The sequence below is a fragment of the Lotus japonicus genome, chromosome 1 (assembly GCF_012489685.1).
Source record: "Lotus japonicus ecotype B-129 chromosome 1, LjGifu_v1.2".
Lineage (NCBI taxonomy): Eukaryota > Viridiplantae > Streptophyta > Magnoliopsida > Fabales > Fabaceae > Lotus > Lotus japonicus.
In genome coordinates, this window is record NC_080041.1 from 106,060,490 (window position 1) to 106,077,276 (window position 16,787).

General features: G+C 35.1%; 2 protein-coding genes across 2 annotated transcripts; both read left to right on the forward strand.

The window, feature by feature from the left end:
* The first annotated feature begins 1,505 nt into the window (after positions 1-1,505).
* LOC130728803 (uncharacterized) lies at positions 1,506-4,112 on the forward strand. The gene is made up of 2 exons (XM_057580371.1): positions 1,506-1,668; positions 2,974-4,112. Exon 2 carries the CDS (start codon positions 3,068-3,070, stop codon positions 3,866-3,868), a length of 801 nt encoding a protein of 266 aa, XP_057436354.1. The 5' UTR covers positions 1,506-1,668; positions 2,974-3,067; the 3' UTR covers positions 3,869-4,112.
* A 7,662-nt stretch (positions 4,113-11,774) lies between these two features.
* LOC130717294 (NAC domain-containing protein 83-like) lies at positions 11,775-12,329 on the forward strand. Its single transcript, XM_057567477.1, has 2 exons — positions 11,775-11,990; positions 12,135-12,329. Exons 1-2 carry the CDS (start codon positions 11,775-11,777, stop codon positions 12,327-12,329), a joined length of 411 nt encoding a protein of 136 aa, XP_057423460.1.
* The last annotated feature ends 4,458 nt before the right edge of the window (positions 12,330-16,787 follow it).

Here is a 16,787-nt window from a genome sequence, read left to right on the forward strand (position 1 = left end):
GTATTGAAAGAATAACGAATGGACAATGGATAGTTTAAGGTGTAGAACCATGAATGGTTCCACCATATACGGAGGCAAACAACAACAGGCGGATGAAAGGAAAGCCTCAATCGAAAAGGACGCAATTGATGGATTTGGTGAGAAGTGGGTGAAAAAAGTAAGCCAGCTAAGGTTGATTGGAAGGAAGGTGATGAAGAAGGACGGCAGAGTGGGTAGAAAGGGAAGGAAAACACACTAAGCCAGCTATGGTTGATTGGAGATGGGGAGAAAGAGTCTGGAGATAGAAACGACGTCATTTCTAATTCGGAAAAACAAAAATAAATGACAGCTGGCGCAATCTGATTGGTTGTTCTTTACGAATAGTAAAAATGAAACTCAAGAATAAGAAGTGGTAGATTCTACATATTCAATGGTAAAATCCAAAAGGCATTGGAATAAGAAATGTAATCTAAAGTGTAAGTGAGATGTGGGTTGCGAGAAAGCATTGTAAAGGAAAGGGGTAAGCAGATCTTGAGCAACTCTCTCTAACCCATCATCCCAGTTCTCTTTGCTTGTGGTGATGCATCGATCATGTTTCGAGTTGAAGTAAGGAGCTCATCTTTCAAGCTTATAAACAAAGATGATGAAGACCATGGAAGCGGTGGCATGAGTGAGATACAAATCAAAGACGCTAGTGGCAAGCTGGTCCAACAGAGAGGGAAGGTCATCAACAACTCAGTTGTTCAGCAAGAGGATAGGCTTGATTAGAAACAGATCTATGCATGTTTGGGGTTTAGGTTCACCTAAAATTAGGGTTCTTCCTTCTGTGTTTTTTCTCCATCAGTTCTTGTGAATTTTTTTGGCCAAAGAAGTGATTGGGCTTAAAAACCCGTGTGAACTCACCCGAATAATTCGTTCACCCGCTTAACCCGGACCCGGTTAACCTGAAGTGAACCATGGTCGGCCACGGGCCTGTATTATTTTAGTCCGGATTCAGTTGGTTGGGCCAAAATTTTCCTGAATCCGACCAAACCTGCCCGTTGCTCAACCCTACTCTTACCACTTGAGCTGACCTTCGGGAACATGTAAATGTCTATGTATAAGCGTCATCTCTATATCTAATAAAAATATGATGTGTCACCTCTTATAGTCAATTCAGTGTTGAGTTTGAACCTATTCTCATTCTATCAACTTTTAATCAACTCACCCACTCAAACCCTTCTCTCTCAAGGTTAGTTCAAATGGTAAAAGTTACGGGACATAAGGGTTTGGGAGGGTGAAGGGTCCGGGATTCGAAACTTGAGGATAACTAATTTACTAACATTAATAATAACTAACATTTGTCTATATTAAAAAAAAAAAAACCCACTCAAACCCTTTCATTGCCCCACTTCTTTTTGTCATTGCCACACATTTCAAAAAAATATATAACTCCTATTATTATTAATTTTTTTGTCTCATTATAACTCCTATTCTAAACTGAAAATCATAAAACAATTCACATAGTCTACACGGCGTCGTTTTGTCTGCCACTTGGATCCGATCATCAAAACAAAACTCCATAGCTATCTTCTGTCTCCACCCTGAAAACGTTGTTACAAACAAACATTCATTTGACTCCTCTGTCCTTTTTTCCTCTTTAAATCTCTCCCTAACGTCAATTTTTCCTCTCAGAGCTTCCACCTTAAGGTACGATTTCCATTATCTCTTTCGATCCATCTTCACATTTTGTTTGCAATGACTTCAATTCCATTTTAATTGCATGCCTCATTCGGATTTCACATTTGTAAATCTTGTCAATGATATCTTGAGCTAAATTGGATGTTATGTTATGATCATGTTGGTTCAATGAGCTAATTTTGTGAAAATTGTTGGAATTCGGAGCATGCTGTGAAAAGGGTTTGTTTGGGTTTGGGAGCTGGGAAGGGATATCAAAGATTATGAAATGATAATCTGAAATGGTGTGTGTTTCACAATGTCAATGTTTGTAAATTGTTTTAGGGGTTATTTGATAATGCCTCATTTTTTCCTTTACATCCAAATATTGTCTTGAAAGTTTACTTTCCTTTTTTGTGTCAAATATCTGTTGTCGGGTATGTGGTTACTGGATTTACTATTGTGCAATGACTTTCTTGCAGCTTATATGTTGAAATATAGATAAGAGTGAAGGATCAAATTAGGGCTGAAGTGCCTGTTTGGTTTTCGGTTGAAAACCCTTTTTGGTGCATTGGAAATCGAGATTGCACGTCACGAGGTGCCCAACGTGAAAGGAGCTCCGCTGGAGTTCTGTTGGCATCAACTGAAAACCAAACATGCACTTAACATGTTATGATACTCCTGAATGATTGTTCTCACTTGAATTCTTTTGGGAACTAATTTGACGGATGAATTATATATCTTAAAGACTGGACTAGTTTGATGGAAAAAATGGCATTCAAGGACCTTGATCATATATTTCACTGTTCAAGGATGAAAATGAAAATATTTGTATTTCTTAGGAATAATTTGACTATTTACTCATTCTTGATACTACCCATTTTCTGAGGTAGGCCTAAATTGTTTTTCAGGTTAAAAAGTCTACTAGGTTTTATGGCCATGTTTTGGTGTAAAAAGTGAAAGAAACTACTTTCATACCTGCTTAGTATAATGTAGTATAGTACTATTATACGAACTAATTTATTTGTAATTGATTATGCTTTATGGATTGTTTAAATGTATGTAGTATGTACCATGTGGTGTTGTTATGGTTGAAATCTTTGCATTGAAAAAATGGTAGTCATGGATTATGACATCCAACTTTATTTCCCAGTTGTTTATTCTTATAGAAAGTGTATGAAATGCATGTGTAAAATTGACATGAGTTCACATTTATGATCTTTGGTATCTGCATATGATGATGTACTTCAAACAGTTATTTCATTTCTGTTAATACAACATTTCTTAGTATTGTATGAGGGTGTTACAGGAAGCTTTCTGACACTTATTTTCGTTCAGGTTTAAACTTGGTATACTTTGTTGCAATTCACATGTTCCAAACTCCAATGGTGCCTGTTACTTGAGAATTTTACCTATTGTGACGTGATTCAGAATGTGGAACTTTGCATCAAGTTGCATTTCTGGAAGTGTAGGTCTGAAAAATGATTGTCTAAAGCCAACTCACTCCGCTTCAGAATGCTCTGACGATGAGACTTCTATGACGACCAGGGAGGAAGGGCTAGAATGCCCAATATGCTGGGAATCTTTTAACATTGTTGAAAACGTTCCTTACTTTTTATGGTGTGGCCACACCCTCTGTAAAAATTGCATCCTGGGACTGCAATGGGCTATGGTGAAATTCCCAACTCTTCCAATTCAGCTTCCACTTTTTATCTCCTGCCCCTGGTGCAACATTTTATCTTTCCGTTTAGTTCATCAGGGAAATTTGAAATTCCCTCGCAAGAACTATTTTCTTCTTTGGATGGTTGAGAGCATGAATGGTGACAGAGCAACGCCACATTCAACTCGCTGTGGGGATGATCAACCAGTCTGGCCTGGTAAAGAGAATTCAACTATGGGAAGCCAACTAAGCCTTGGAAACCCTCGGAGAAGACAAGTTCATCATCCAGAGTTGTCAAATTCCAACCAATTTAACGGCAATACCGGTAATCACCTCAGAATGGAAAGACTGCATACTTCTCTGCGGAAGTCACTGGTTTTGTTTGTTCACTTGACAGCAAAGTTCCCATTGATCATTATATTTCTTTTGATTGTGTTATATGCAATACCTGCCAGTGCAGCCATTTTGGCACTGTATATAGTTATTACTATTCTCTTTGCTCTCCCATCATTTCTCATCTTGTACTTTGCATATCCTAGTTTGGATTGGCTTGTCCGAGAAATTATCAATTGAGATCCTGGGGTTGTACATTCTTCTGCTTTGCAAGGATTAAAACCAGACCTGATGTTTTGAAGTGGATCGCTATTAAAAAAGCTATTATATTGTTTCATGGTCACATATATATTTTCCTTAAGATACTGCTTTATAGTTTTATTTTTGCTAATTGTAATTATATATTACTTCAGTGGTTTATCCGGTTACATAATAAGTATTGGATGGCAGCTGCCTGGAAATGGAAGGTCTTCCATACTTGTTGCAAATGTATCTTGCATTTATGGTTGCACAAAGTTGAAAGCAGTATGGAAATTTAACATTTTCAAAGGAAACTCTATTCATTCATTTAGGCTGCATTTGAAAAGGTTTATTTGAGTTTATCCTATAACACATGCACTCATGTAAGTGTTTGGGTATGTTTATGATGCAATCTCTTTTGAGCTTATTTTAAGTTTCTTAATTAAACGTTTATATCTACTTATAATAAGTTAATTTGAACTTATTTCATTAAACCTATAAATAAGACCTTAATTTGGTCAAATTGCTAGGCTTAACGTAGAGATGGATAAATATTGGACTCTCCAATGGGCTTCCTAGCAAGATGGCTATTATCGAATAAAGTCTTATTCCTAAAAGTAGTCCTTTAAATGGAGGAAGCATTTATTTGATTAAAAAAGTTTTTTTTTTTACAAATATTAAAGAAGATTTTTTCATTTTTTCTTTTACAAAAAACGATGTTTTCTATTTTGATTGACAATAGGTTATCTAACTTAACTCATGGGGATATTTAACCTCATCCTAAGTCGACTAATGATGTTATAAATGAGTTAGAAATGTTATAATTTGTTAATCGGTATTTTACAAGTAATAATTCTACTACTTGTTGGTTGAAGAGGGATAAAGTTGGTTACATGTTGTCATTTACTCTATCACACTCACAAGCATTGCTCTAGTACCTTCTAAAAAGAGAGAGTTTTTGTATGTACTTGTTCTTACATGAACAATGAGGATCTTTCTCTAGGTTTATGGTAGGATTGGAATCCATCATTATGCCAAAGAGAGAACCTCATTTATTATGAATGGGGGTTAGCCTTTTACAGTGGGGCTGAACCCTGAACCTAAATCTATTACATTTGAGCCTTGTTTATGGTCTATTGGGCCTTAGTATCGACCCATACGCCGAACTAAGCCTATCTGAACACTAACGAGCTCCTCTGTTGACTCGCCTTGCCCAACGTTGTCTAACGTTAAGGTCTCGCAAGTATCTTGTTTGGCGGGACCTGTCCACATGCCCGCAAGACGTTGAGTCCTTGTGCAGAAGGATGAAGTGCGTCTTTAGTATCAGGTCCCGACCCGCCAACATAGGACGAGACATGTCCACATGCCCGCAAGACGTCGAGTCTGAAGAATGAGTGTGTCCTAATTGTCTCAAGTCTCAAAGAACGTGTGCCGCCCTTAGACGACTCGTTATGGAGATAACCCTTCGACTGGCGGTCACGACCAATACCCCCGGGTGTCCCCCCACAACTAGCCTTCCAGGTTACACTGTTCTAATCTCGACTTTGAAAGTGATGTGTGCCCTCTATAAAGCATATAGGTCGCCAACATGGCGTAGTAGACATACAACTCGCCATAAAGCGACTAATAAATACAAGTGCCAATACTGGCGTAATGAACATACAACCCGTCACAAAAGCGACTAATAAATACATTTTCTACCACCCATGCACCCATGTCTGAAGAGATCATCACATGTGGGAAGTATCTGACCAGTCCACATGCCCGCAAGACGCCGAGTCTGAAGCATGAAGGCGAAGCGCGTCTTTACTCCAAGATGACAATGATAATATGACGAGATCAAGCCGCCAAAATTTGTTGCACAGTGTCGTTCCTAACGACGCAGTGACATGTTCTCAGCCCAACATATAGCCATGGAGAATCATGCGAGTATTGAAGATATTGACTTGTAAAATCATACTTTTGAACTTATCATTAATTCGCTAAACATGTAATCTAGAAATAAAGTTCAAATACCACCAACAACCAAATGTTTTGAGAGTGACAAACGGTGGGCGCCAAAATGTTCTTACATGAACAATGAGGACCTTTCTCTAGGGTTTATGGTAGGATTGGAATCCATCGTTATGCCAAAGAGAGAACCTCCTTTATTATGAATGGGGTTAGCCTTTTATAGTGGGGCTGAACCCTAAACTTAAATCTATTACATTTGGGCCTTGTCTATGGTCTATTGGGCCTTAGTATCGACCCATACGCCTAACTAAGCCTATCTGGACACTAACGAGCTCCTCTGCTGACTCGCCTTGCCCAGCGTTGTCCTAACGTTAAGGTCTCACAAGTATTTTGTTTGGCGGGACCTGTCCAGTACTCTTCATACAATAAAATAAAATTATGGATTCAGTTAAAAGGGTACTGAAATCCCTCTACATTAACGTGTTCCTGAGAAAATTCTTGAATTTAAGGGAGGGGAGAAGATAACTTCTATAATGACGTTCCTAAGTTAGCATTATTACGCAACTCCAGAAGTCACCAATATAATTTACAATTGTACTTGGATTAGTTTAGCTGCTTATAACTCAGAGAAGAGGAAAGCATAACTCATCTAACATTATAGAAAATAACAAAAGAACACATCAATTCTTCCCTTGTTTCCTTTAAAGTTCCTCTTTTGTTCTCCTTCCAGATTTTTTTGATGATTTCTCCTGCTATTTTTTAATACTTTGTTTATTAGTTTAAGTTTTGAAGTTATGGTAAAAAATGCATATAATTTAAAGGTGTAGATTGAACTTATAATGTGTTGTAGAATTTCGCCTTTTAGCCTCTTATAGTGATTTCAGTTCATGAGTGCAATAGGAAGTTTCCCGTTGAATATTACGCGACCACATGAGCAAAACTCTCTGTATTTTATAAATGATACAATCTGAATTAACAAAGCATGTCCAAATGAAGCCATCCAGTACTCCACTGCACCACATGATGCATGGGATATATATAAGTCTTGCATGTGAGTACGAAGTTTCACATTAAGTCATGTGAAGAAGAAAGAAGTAGAAAAAGTAAGTACTAATTTAAGTCCACGTTGAGTAGTATGAAGAAAAAAGAAATGATGAGTTATTATAAATATGAAAGTTAGGTTGAATTTCATTTACCACACACAAGACACAACACTAGTCATATGTTTGTATTGAACTTGAATAGTAGGGTGTTTTTGTAAGGGTTTGCAGTTCAAACCTTAAATTGTATTGTGAAGGTTGACAATTTTGTTTTGGGTTGATAGAGTTTGTAATTTTATTGTTAAAAATTGCATTTGGATAAAAGAAATTACTATGTATATGAATATTCTACTATTCAAAATTTACCAAGCAATACAACGATTCAAAATAGAAAAGTATCAAATATTTTCTCTTCATATCCTAATTTCACATATATCAAAATTTTCAAATTTTATCAAATATTCACTAATTTTTAACTTTTTTTGAACCCTTTAAATTTATTAATATTATATATCTCATATCGATCGGGGGGAAGGGTAGCTCACTTTGTAAGCTAAGGGAATAGAGAGATTTGCAGGGTGAAGGATCAGGGTTCGAATGCTGATGAAGGAACTAATTTACTAACAATTAACAAATAGCATTAGCCTATCAAAAAAAAAAAATATCTCATATCGATCACAACCTTTCATATATCTAGAAAAGGAATGAGAATTTTTGAGTTTTACTTTTAAATAAAAATTTGACCGTAATATTAAATTAATTAATTAAAAATTAAAGGCTTTAAAAACTTGAAGACTAAAATAAAACACAATTCAAATTAGAGTAATAAATTACATTTACACTAATAATAAATGATAAGAAAAAATGAAAACTGAAAAAGTGCCCGTTGGTGTGAGAATCCTAGTTATTACCCTTAACCTCAATTTTGGAAAATTTCCAAGTCAGGTATTCAGTTTGTTTTCATTTTCATAACAAAAAAACTGATTCATCACTATTAATTATCCGTTAAAACAATTTAATTAATTTTCCCGTCAACAATTCAAAATTTGAAATTCAGACATGTATGAAAATAAATTAAAACATCCATTCAAAAAAGAAAATAAATTAAAACATAAATATAAATTTAAAAATCAACAAAACTTTAGGAAACATCTTGAAATTTTGTTCAACGGTGGCAAATAAAAATTTAATGCATGCTAATTTTGAATAAAAATTTCCATAAGAGTTAAAAAGGTACATCCTTTCAAAATAAAATACCAGGTACATTAAGAAAATTAATATTTCACTTTCCAAAAAAACAATAATATTATTATTATAAAATTGAAAACCATTCACAACTAAAATAAAATAACATGTTCTTCTCTTTTGCATTCTGCAACAAACAAACGCGCAGTGAAGAAACAAGCTCAACGAACTAGAAACTGTTGCTTTGTTTCTTGCACGCACATTCTCACCTGAATCCAAAAAGAGTGGCTCAGTGTTCATTCTGTTCCCTTTTCATCGCTTGCTGTTGAAGCTAGCGCCATTTTCTCTGAAACTGTTGTATAAAAGCAAAGGTACGTTACTTTGAAATATTCGAATTTTTTATCATCTGGGTTTCGCTTATTTTCTCATAAAATCAAGTGGGTTTGCCGAGAAATGTGATTTTGATTGGATATTGAAAAGGGTTTTGCAGAGCATGCCCTGTTTCCAATCTTTGTTGTTTTTGGGGTGTGTGTGTGTGTTTAAGTTTGCTTGATCATTACGGTTGCTATGGGTTTTGTGCTTTTGTGATCTGGTTATGTGCTGAAGAACCAGTATAAGGTGATGCTTTGTTCTGAATTTGTATTTGAATATGAATGTCTTCAATCGTGTATGTTATGTTGGCATGAAATGAATATGATTATCCTAATTTTTATTTTGGATGAATATCCTTCAATAGTTCTTTGTGTTTTATGGACAAGAATTAGATGTAAAACAAATAATTCTGATGTTATTATGTGTTATTTGGTTCTTGTCGTTCTGGTTTCTTATACTCATTGCCTTGGATATTTTGTGCATCTCCACTTAGAAGAGATTAGTTCATATTCAATACACTCCCAAAAAAATTCAATACACTCATTACTGTTTTTCCATCAACTCATCACCAACTAATTAATAATAATTAAACTCTTCATTAAGATTTAATTAATACTAAAGTATAAGTTAAATTTATATATTTTTTGAATTTAGTTGTGAAAACCTATGTATTAAATTTGTATTTTTTTCAAATTTGAATTAAATCTCTTCCTCTAGTAACAAAAATAACATTTGCTTTAGATTTTATAATGAATTGTTATTATATTATGAAATTAAATGAATTATATTTAAATGTATTTTATTAAAATAAAAATATATTCTATATTATTATTTTAGGTTAAATTTTAAAAAAATCAATTTGCCACATTTTTTAACTATAAATATACATAAAAAATTATTCATGTAGAAAATAATTTTAAAAGTCAACAAAAAATTTATGATTCACGCGTAATATAGTAACACTTAAAATAATTTATTGGTTTGCCTTTGGCAGTTTAATGAAATTACTTAACCTTCAAAAAAAAAATATAGTAACATTTAAAATGATTTTCCAACTATATTATTTACCTTCTAACTTTAAAATATATTTTTAAAACAAAAGTATACACAAAAAAATAATATTCATGTAAACAATAATGGAACAATTGAAGATTTTTTTTATTTTTTATTCTTAATATATATTTCAAAGAAGTTTCCAATTATATTATTCATTTCTAACTTTAAAATATATTTTTAAAATTAATCCTTATAGAATAATTATAAAATAACTTTATAATAATAAATTTTGATATATTTCCTAAAAATGAGATATTGGGTAAAAACATTATAAACATATATCTATATACTATATTAATATATATATATATATATATATATATATATATATATAACTTTTTTAGAAAACTTGACAAGGAAGCTACACATCAATCTAAATTACAGAACATAGAAAAAAGAGAAACAGAAACTCAAATAAAGGATCAAACTCAAAGAAGTCCAATAGTTATTATCATATAAAATCTTCCCCAATTCAAATTGAGCTTACTCACTCCTTAAAACTGAAACAACAACTTCTTGCTGCAGAACCTCTAAGCCTAATCTTCTCTATCACTACTTTTCTTTTCTTCTTGTTGTTTTCCGTTTTAGTTAACATCAACTTATTTCCTTTTCAGTATTTTATTTTTTGTTATTTTTTCTTTTCTTAATAAAAGTTAAGTCAAAAACATTTATGATTTACACATATTATTGAAGCATTTGAAAAAAGTCTACAAATAGATTTCAAAATTAAATCCAATTTATATATTTATTCTTCTAACTTTCAACTTTCAAAAAAATAAAATAAAAAATCCCCTCTTTGTAACTTTCAATTTTTTTTATCATAAAAATATTAAAGAATATTTAAATCCATGATAAAATAAAAATATTAACTAATAATTTTCTATTCTTGAGATCATTTTATAACCTTATTAGTATATTTGATTTTTGGAAATTAATAATGAATTATTATGTATAAAATTTGAATTTATTTAAATTTTAAATTACCTTAGTTTTATAACCGTTTACTTTAATTTGTATCTTTTATGGTAAAAAATCGCTTTTGAGAACTCAATAAAAAATAACGTTTTTGGCAAAATATTGTTTTAACATTTACGTTTTCAATTTTAATGTCCTAAAAATCAATAAATTGCCCACATGCCAAATCGGAATTTTTTATATAACTTTTTCATTATTAAAATATTAAAAGTCAATAAGTACATTTTAATTTGTAACTAATGTAGTAATTAACATAATTATTGATATTTTTGTAGAAAATTCAAGAATTATAAATAGTCAAGAAAAGCTCACCCAAAGCAACAACAAAAGCACGCAGGAAGAGAAAAGGAACACCACCCGAAGACCAAAAGAAAAACACCCATAAAGATTAAAGACCCGACCTAAAACCAAGCATAGAAAAGCAGCAGCAAAGAATTGAAGGAGAACCCACGCTAGAGAAGGCCATATAACCTCAGGTGAGTTGGTTATATATATTTAGTACCAAGAATGTTGGGTTGCACGACCCTGACGAAAGTGCATCCTTAAAGGTTTCTTATTTTATTCATTTAAAAATGGTTTTTATTTTTAAAAAAATAAAACAATTGTGTCGTGCCTAATCGTGCCTAAAAATTTTGTGCTTTATAGCATTACGCATATCATACATAATAGAATATAGTTTTGTCATGCTTCTCTATTTCTCTCTACCTCCAATCCCTCGCTCTCTTGCATCACTAACACTTTCTGTAAGACACAATCATTACTACATATCTTGCAACTATATATTGATGTCCTAACAACGTGAGTTTACTACAGCGGTTCACCCAAATATTTCAAATAATCTCATTCTTCCCTTGGGATGACATCCTTTGAGTTGGAGGTCGGCCTCATAACTTATGAGATGGATGGTGGTGTTAGTTTGCTACCAGGGTACAAGTTCGACCCCACTGATGAGGTTCTTGTGGATTTCTACTTAAAGAGGAGAGTCTTTGCTCAACCTCTTCCTGTTCAAATCATCCCAAATTTTGATGTGTTTCGGACGGAGCCTTGAAGGCTTCCTGGAGGAGGTTGGCATTTTCTTTTTAATTCTCTCTTTTTTCAATGTTCAATGAGCATTTTAATATTTCATGGCCCTTGTACTGACCTAGAGAGTATTTTGTCACGTAACATAAAAAAGAATCAATTTTTTTCATGTCCCATGAAATTTTTATGTGTTATTTTCAAGTTGGAATTGAACCAAGATAGTGATCTTAATTAATTAATTTAATTTTGGTTTTCCTATCTTTGTAGATGGGAAGATTTTCAATGAGTGTTTCTTCTACAACACCATGGGGCGTGACCTTGAAAGCCTTGATATGAGAGTTGCTGGGAGTGGCCAATGGAGGGTTGTGGAGAAAGGCAAAGACGTTCATATTCCTCGAAACAACCAAGTGATTGGGAAGAGGAATACCCTGATTTTCTGGGAAGTGGAAGGAGTATGTGCTAGGAGGATTAAATGGGTGATGCATGAGTTCCGCCTTGTGCTAATTTCTAACCCATCTAAGGTAAAGAAATGATATATAAAAAAATTACCATTTTCAAAACAGAGCAGATTTAGAGTAATGTATTTTGAGTTTTCATATGAAAATGGTTAGTTGGTAGGTAGGATCATTATCAATGTTGTTTTCTTTTGTTTTATCCATTATCAGAATTATCAGATCACTAGACTTTGTAAACTCAAAATGCAGATAGCAAAATGGTCTGTTTATCGCATCTTTCAGAAGAAGGATGCAAAGAAGGTGAAGAGTGCAAGAGGATCTAATGGAGGGAGCTCCAAAGATGGCGAAAATAATGGAAGTGTACGTCATGAGAATGACAATTTCTTAGGCCCTCCTCATCAATGACCTCTTTCTTAAGTGAGGTCATTGAATCCTCCTGAAATGACAATTTCTTAGGCCCTCCTCATCAATGACCTCTTTCTTTAGTGAGGTCATTGAATCCTCCTGAAATGAATTTGTTCATGCTCTCCTTATTGTTGTCATTTCTCATAAAGTTCAATGAATAATGTCATATCTCATATTAGATAATAATGAATTTTCAAATTTACGTTATAATTATTTATTAGAGAAAGCATCACAAGCCTCTAAATATCTGAAATTAATCATGCTTCTAGAATTACACATAATGATTGAGGTTTAAATACTAATATAACATGTAATTAAGACAATCTTAGCTTCATCATATTTTAAGGCAAAAATTGTGATTTACGCCAGCTTAAATTGTGATTCATGTCAACTTTTTTCAGTGCCCAGCTTACATGACATAATGATCTCATGCCTTAGAGATAAAGATGATGAGGATGTTACTGGAAATGAATTTCTTCCCTCGCTTCTTGAATCATATATAGATTAATTTTAAAATGAGTGTGCTCTTTTAGAGATTTTATATTGAGAAATGCAAGAATGTTCATTGTCATGTTTAAACTGATGCTTATGTGACTGTTTTGTTTTATATATATTTTACTATATAAAATTGTTTTTTTTAAAGAACTATATAAAATTGTTAGAATGGTTTAAAATGGTTTTTTTTATTATTTTTTTTTGAAAACAAAAGACATTATATATAAATAGATAAAAAAACTTGGGAACAATCTCTCCCAAGTGAGAAAAGAGAACTGAAACCATACATGAATTGAAACAAAGAAAAGACTAAACTAAAACAACTACATAGGAAAGAACTAAAAAGCAGAATTGCACTGAAAAAAGCAACACCCAGCAATAAGAATAGGCCCCAAAGTCATGAGCCAATGTTCACCACAACCAATAATCAGCATTCCACCCCACCACAACCAGAAAAGTGCTCAATCTAAGGGCCTCGTAGCAATGTGTAAAGAGGAATTGAAAGATCAGCTATATCCTTGGAAAATTCTTGTAAGTTTGGTGAGGCCTAGGCATCACGATAGCTACTCAATTAACTCTTCGTTTACAAGATGGCAAAGCTTGCCAAAGTGAGCACACAACGTGGTCCAAATTGAAAGGATCTGAAATGGTTACTCTAACGAGACTTAATTCTACCACTCTGAGATGGGACATTGAATCTTTCTATGAAATCCAGCTCTTGTAAATCGAAAGACTGGAGGATTAGCGACACCATAAAGTGTTTTCCTGCAGCTCCAAGAAAACCTGCAACTCCCTATGCCCACTAGCCCAAATCAAAAGCAGCCAGACCTTTACAATAGGTGACAAAACACATGCCAAAACTGCTTGTATGATGAGAAAAATAAAGGGCATCCTGCAAATCAGAGGCCAGCATGTTCGACTTATATCTCGACCCAAGCCAGAAGAATTTTATTTCATGAATCATCTGTTTTGATCCGGAAGCCCCTTGCGCATAAAACTCCTTGAGTCAAAAAATAGCTTCTTCAAAGCCTCTTTAACACATTTCTTTTCTTCGATTTCCCCAAACCGCTAACGATACCAGTGAACCAATTTCTCTTCACCGAAATATAGCCTCACCTTCTATTTGATCTACGCGCCTGAATTTGTTTCTTGAATCCTTCAATAGCTTCTTCCTCTGAGCAATTGAAAACCACTCCCACTCTAGAACCCACTAGATAAGCCCTTCTGGCCCTAGTGAGAATGTTGTCTTCAGATGATTGAAGATTTCGATCCCCTTCTAACACCTCGGATTCATGCACACTAGTAGCAACAACATGGGTCGAAGAGGCAGCTTGGGGAGCGCGGCTATGATGCAAGAGCTGAGCGTTGGAGCTCTTTGGGCGGCCCCTCCGACGCTGGACCACCGTCGGGGTCGGTCTCTCCTGGGTCAGTGAAGGCACAGCGAAAATAGGAGGATCCTGGACCACTTCACGCGACAGCTCTCTTTCATCAGTGTTTCGGATAAACGATGCTACTTGATTTGGGTCGGATATAGAGACCCGACCCAGGTCAATAAAAATGCTAGAAATATTTATTTGAGGCCCAACTGTTGTAATTAGATTTAATGGCCCACTTGAGGAGCCCACTGTTTGACCCGGTTTCAAGATGCTAATCGTTTCCTGACCTAAAGGTGCTGCCGGCGAAAAGGTTGACTTAGCCTTCACGTGTGTGAGAAGAAGGTTGGGGTTCACAATCACACAGGGCGGTTTGGGCAGATGATGGGAAATATGATCATAAAAAGAAAACTGTAGGACATTACACTCACCTCTGCAAACTACAATCTGCCCAAGGTCCAAATTGATGATGTATCTTTGTCCTTCCTCTGTCAGTGATTTCAAAAAATTTGACAAGAAAGAGGTGTACGAATCACTTCTAATTGGCTTGATGGAGGTCTCTCTCTGCACACACTCTAGCTGTAGGTTCTGACCTGTAGGTGGAGATGGCCCACTAGAGTCAACAGTCTCATTAACGCCATCAGGAAGAGAAAGGTCGTCGGAGCTCTGCGTTGCCGGCACCACCGATTCCTCAGAAACCCGATCGTCCCTCCAAACTGAAACAGAGGAAGAAGTGTAACTGAAGGTATGAAAAACGGTAGAAAGGGGGGGTTTGAATAACGTTTTCAGTATAAAACTTCCACCTTAAAGATTTTGACAAATCTTTCGAGAACTTAAGTGCTAAAGATAAGAGATAGAAAAGCACACAAGGATTTTATCCTGGTTCACTTGATAAATCACTCAAGCTACTCCAGTCCACCCGTTAAGGTGATTTCTTCCTTCTTAGAATGAAGGCAATCCACTAATCAGGTAAGAGTTACAACTGCACTTGAAACCTACAAGTGACTAACAATTACACTGACTTAGCTCACACTAAGATTCACTCTCTTAGTCTTCTCTAGGATCCGATCAACCTTGATCTCCTAAAGGAACTAAACAAACTGTTTATCAAAGAATTGTTTACAAGAGATTTGCTTCTAAAAAGCTAATAGTAAACTCAATGAATTTCAGATGAAAGAAAAACTTAGAAGAATTTAAGATTGTCTTCCGTATGTGAATGCTTCTAGCCGTTTCTTTCAGTCTTCAGCCTCTTTATATACTCCAAGTATTAGGGTTGAGCGATGCATGGGAAATGCTACCGTTGGAGGGCAGTTCTGGAAAATCCAGCTTCTGCTGTGGCTGAGAACGTTAGGTAGGTCGTCAGGAAGGTACAGTAGCTTTTGTACTTGGATAGCGACGCGACCTTTAAACCTAGGAGACTTCTGATCAGGGGAATGCTTCATATTGGAACTTGTGAAGCCGGTTGATCAGAGTCAGAGGGAAAGCACAGATCCTCTGACCATTGTATCTTCTGATTCTGAACTCAGAGGGAAGAACATGGCCTCAGAGTTTCTTGCTTCTGGACTTCAGAGTTTCCACTATTCAGCTTCTGGATCTTCAGAGTCTTCTACACCATCAGAACATCTGAGCCTTCAGTGCTTCTTGGTTATCAGACTTTCTGGATCTTCAGAACTTCTGTGACTGAGTCCACATCAGAGTTTGTATAACTTCAGAACTTCTGAAGCTTTTCCACTGCTCATACTGAACATGGTGAATGCGAAAGCGTTGCTTGGGTCACTCTTTATACACAGTGCTTCTGATTTGTGTGAGATTGAGTTGAGGTCAGAACCTGCAAATAGCACACTCAGAAAAACACGTTAGAGTACCACAATTGTTCATATCAAAAGGTTAACTTGTAATCATCAAAACATAGAGTTGTACTACTAGATCAAAACTTGATCTTACAGTAACCTGATTCGGATTGATGGGGTGGAGACTTCTGTTGATTGCTTTCATCCATTTGAACAATGATTTCTTTTACCTCATCATCAATCTTCACCTTGAACACTTGTTGCTGAATGAACGGTACTGAAGAGCTGATTAACACCCTTGCTAGATCATATCTACCATGAGTCCGAGTGATTTCGTCAACACAGATGAAGGTCCCTAGAAAGCTAGCAATGGTGGCAAAGAAGTCTTCATTCCAAGCTCCAAGGGGTACCTTTGTGAGTTTTAGCCACACCAAATGTCTCGTAGGTACTGAGAATTTGTCTGCAGGGGTAAATAATTCAAATTTCTTACCCATCCAATCCCTCTCTTTTTTCAGAAACTCCAACATATCTGGTCTTGTGTTAAAAACCATTGCCACTTCTTTTGCCCCCATGGGTGATATATTAACATTAAACATTCCATTTGCTATAAGAAAGTTCCTTAGAGAGACAGGATCTTGTGCCACTCTCAAGGATGCCACTACCGTTCTATCTATCATATCAACATCATCCTTCTTAATTTGATAGATGCAATGGTAGTCATGTGGAGTGGACATGGAATTCTGATTCATGTTGCTATGTTTCACCTTCCAAACTTGTTTCATTTTCCTCCCTTGAGATTC

What these genes read in the sequence shown, in the direction of transcription:
- LOC130728803 (XM_057580371.1), top strand. Translation starts at nt 3,068, where the DNA reads ATGTGGAACTTTGCATCAAGTTGCATTTCTGGAAGTGTAGGTCTGAAA.
- LOC130717294 (XM_057567477.1), top strand. Translation starts at nt 11,775, where the DNA reads ATGGGGCGTGACCTTGAAAGCCTTGATATGAGAGTTGCTGGGAGTGGC. An exon ending in TAATTTCTAACCCATCTAAG is followed by an intron (nt 11,991 to 12,134) that starts GTAAAGAAATGA and finishes ATCCATTATCAG; the next exon opens with AATTATCAGATCACTAGACT.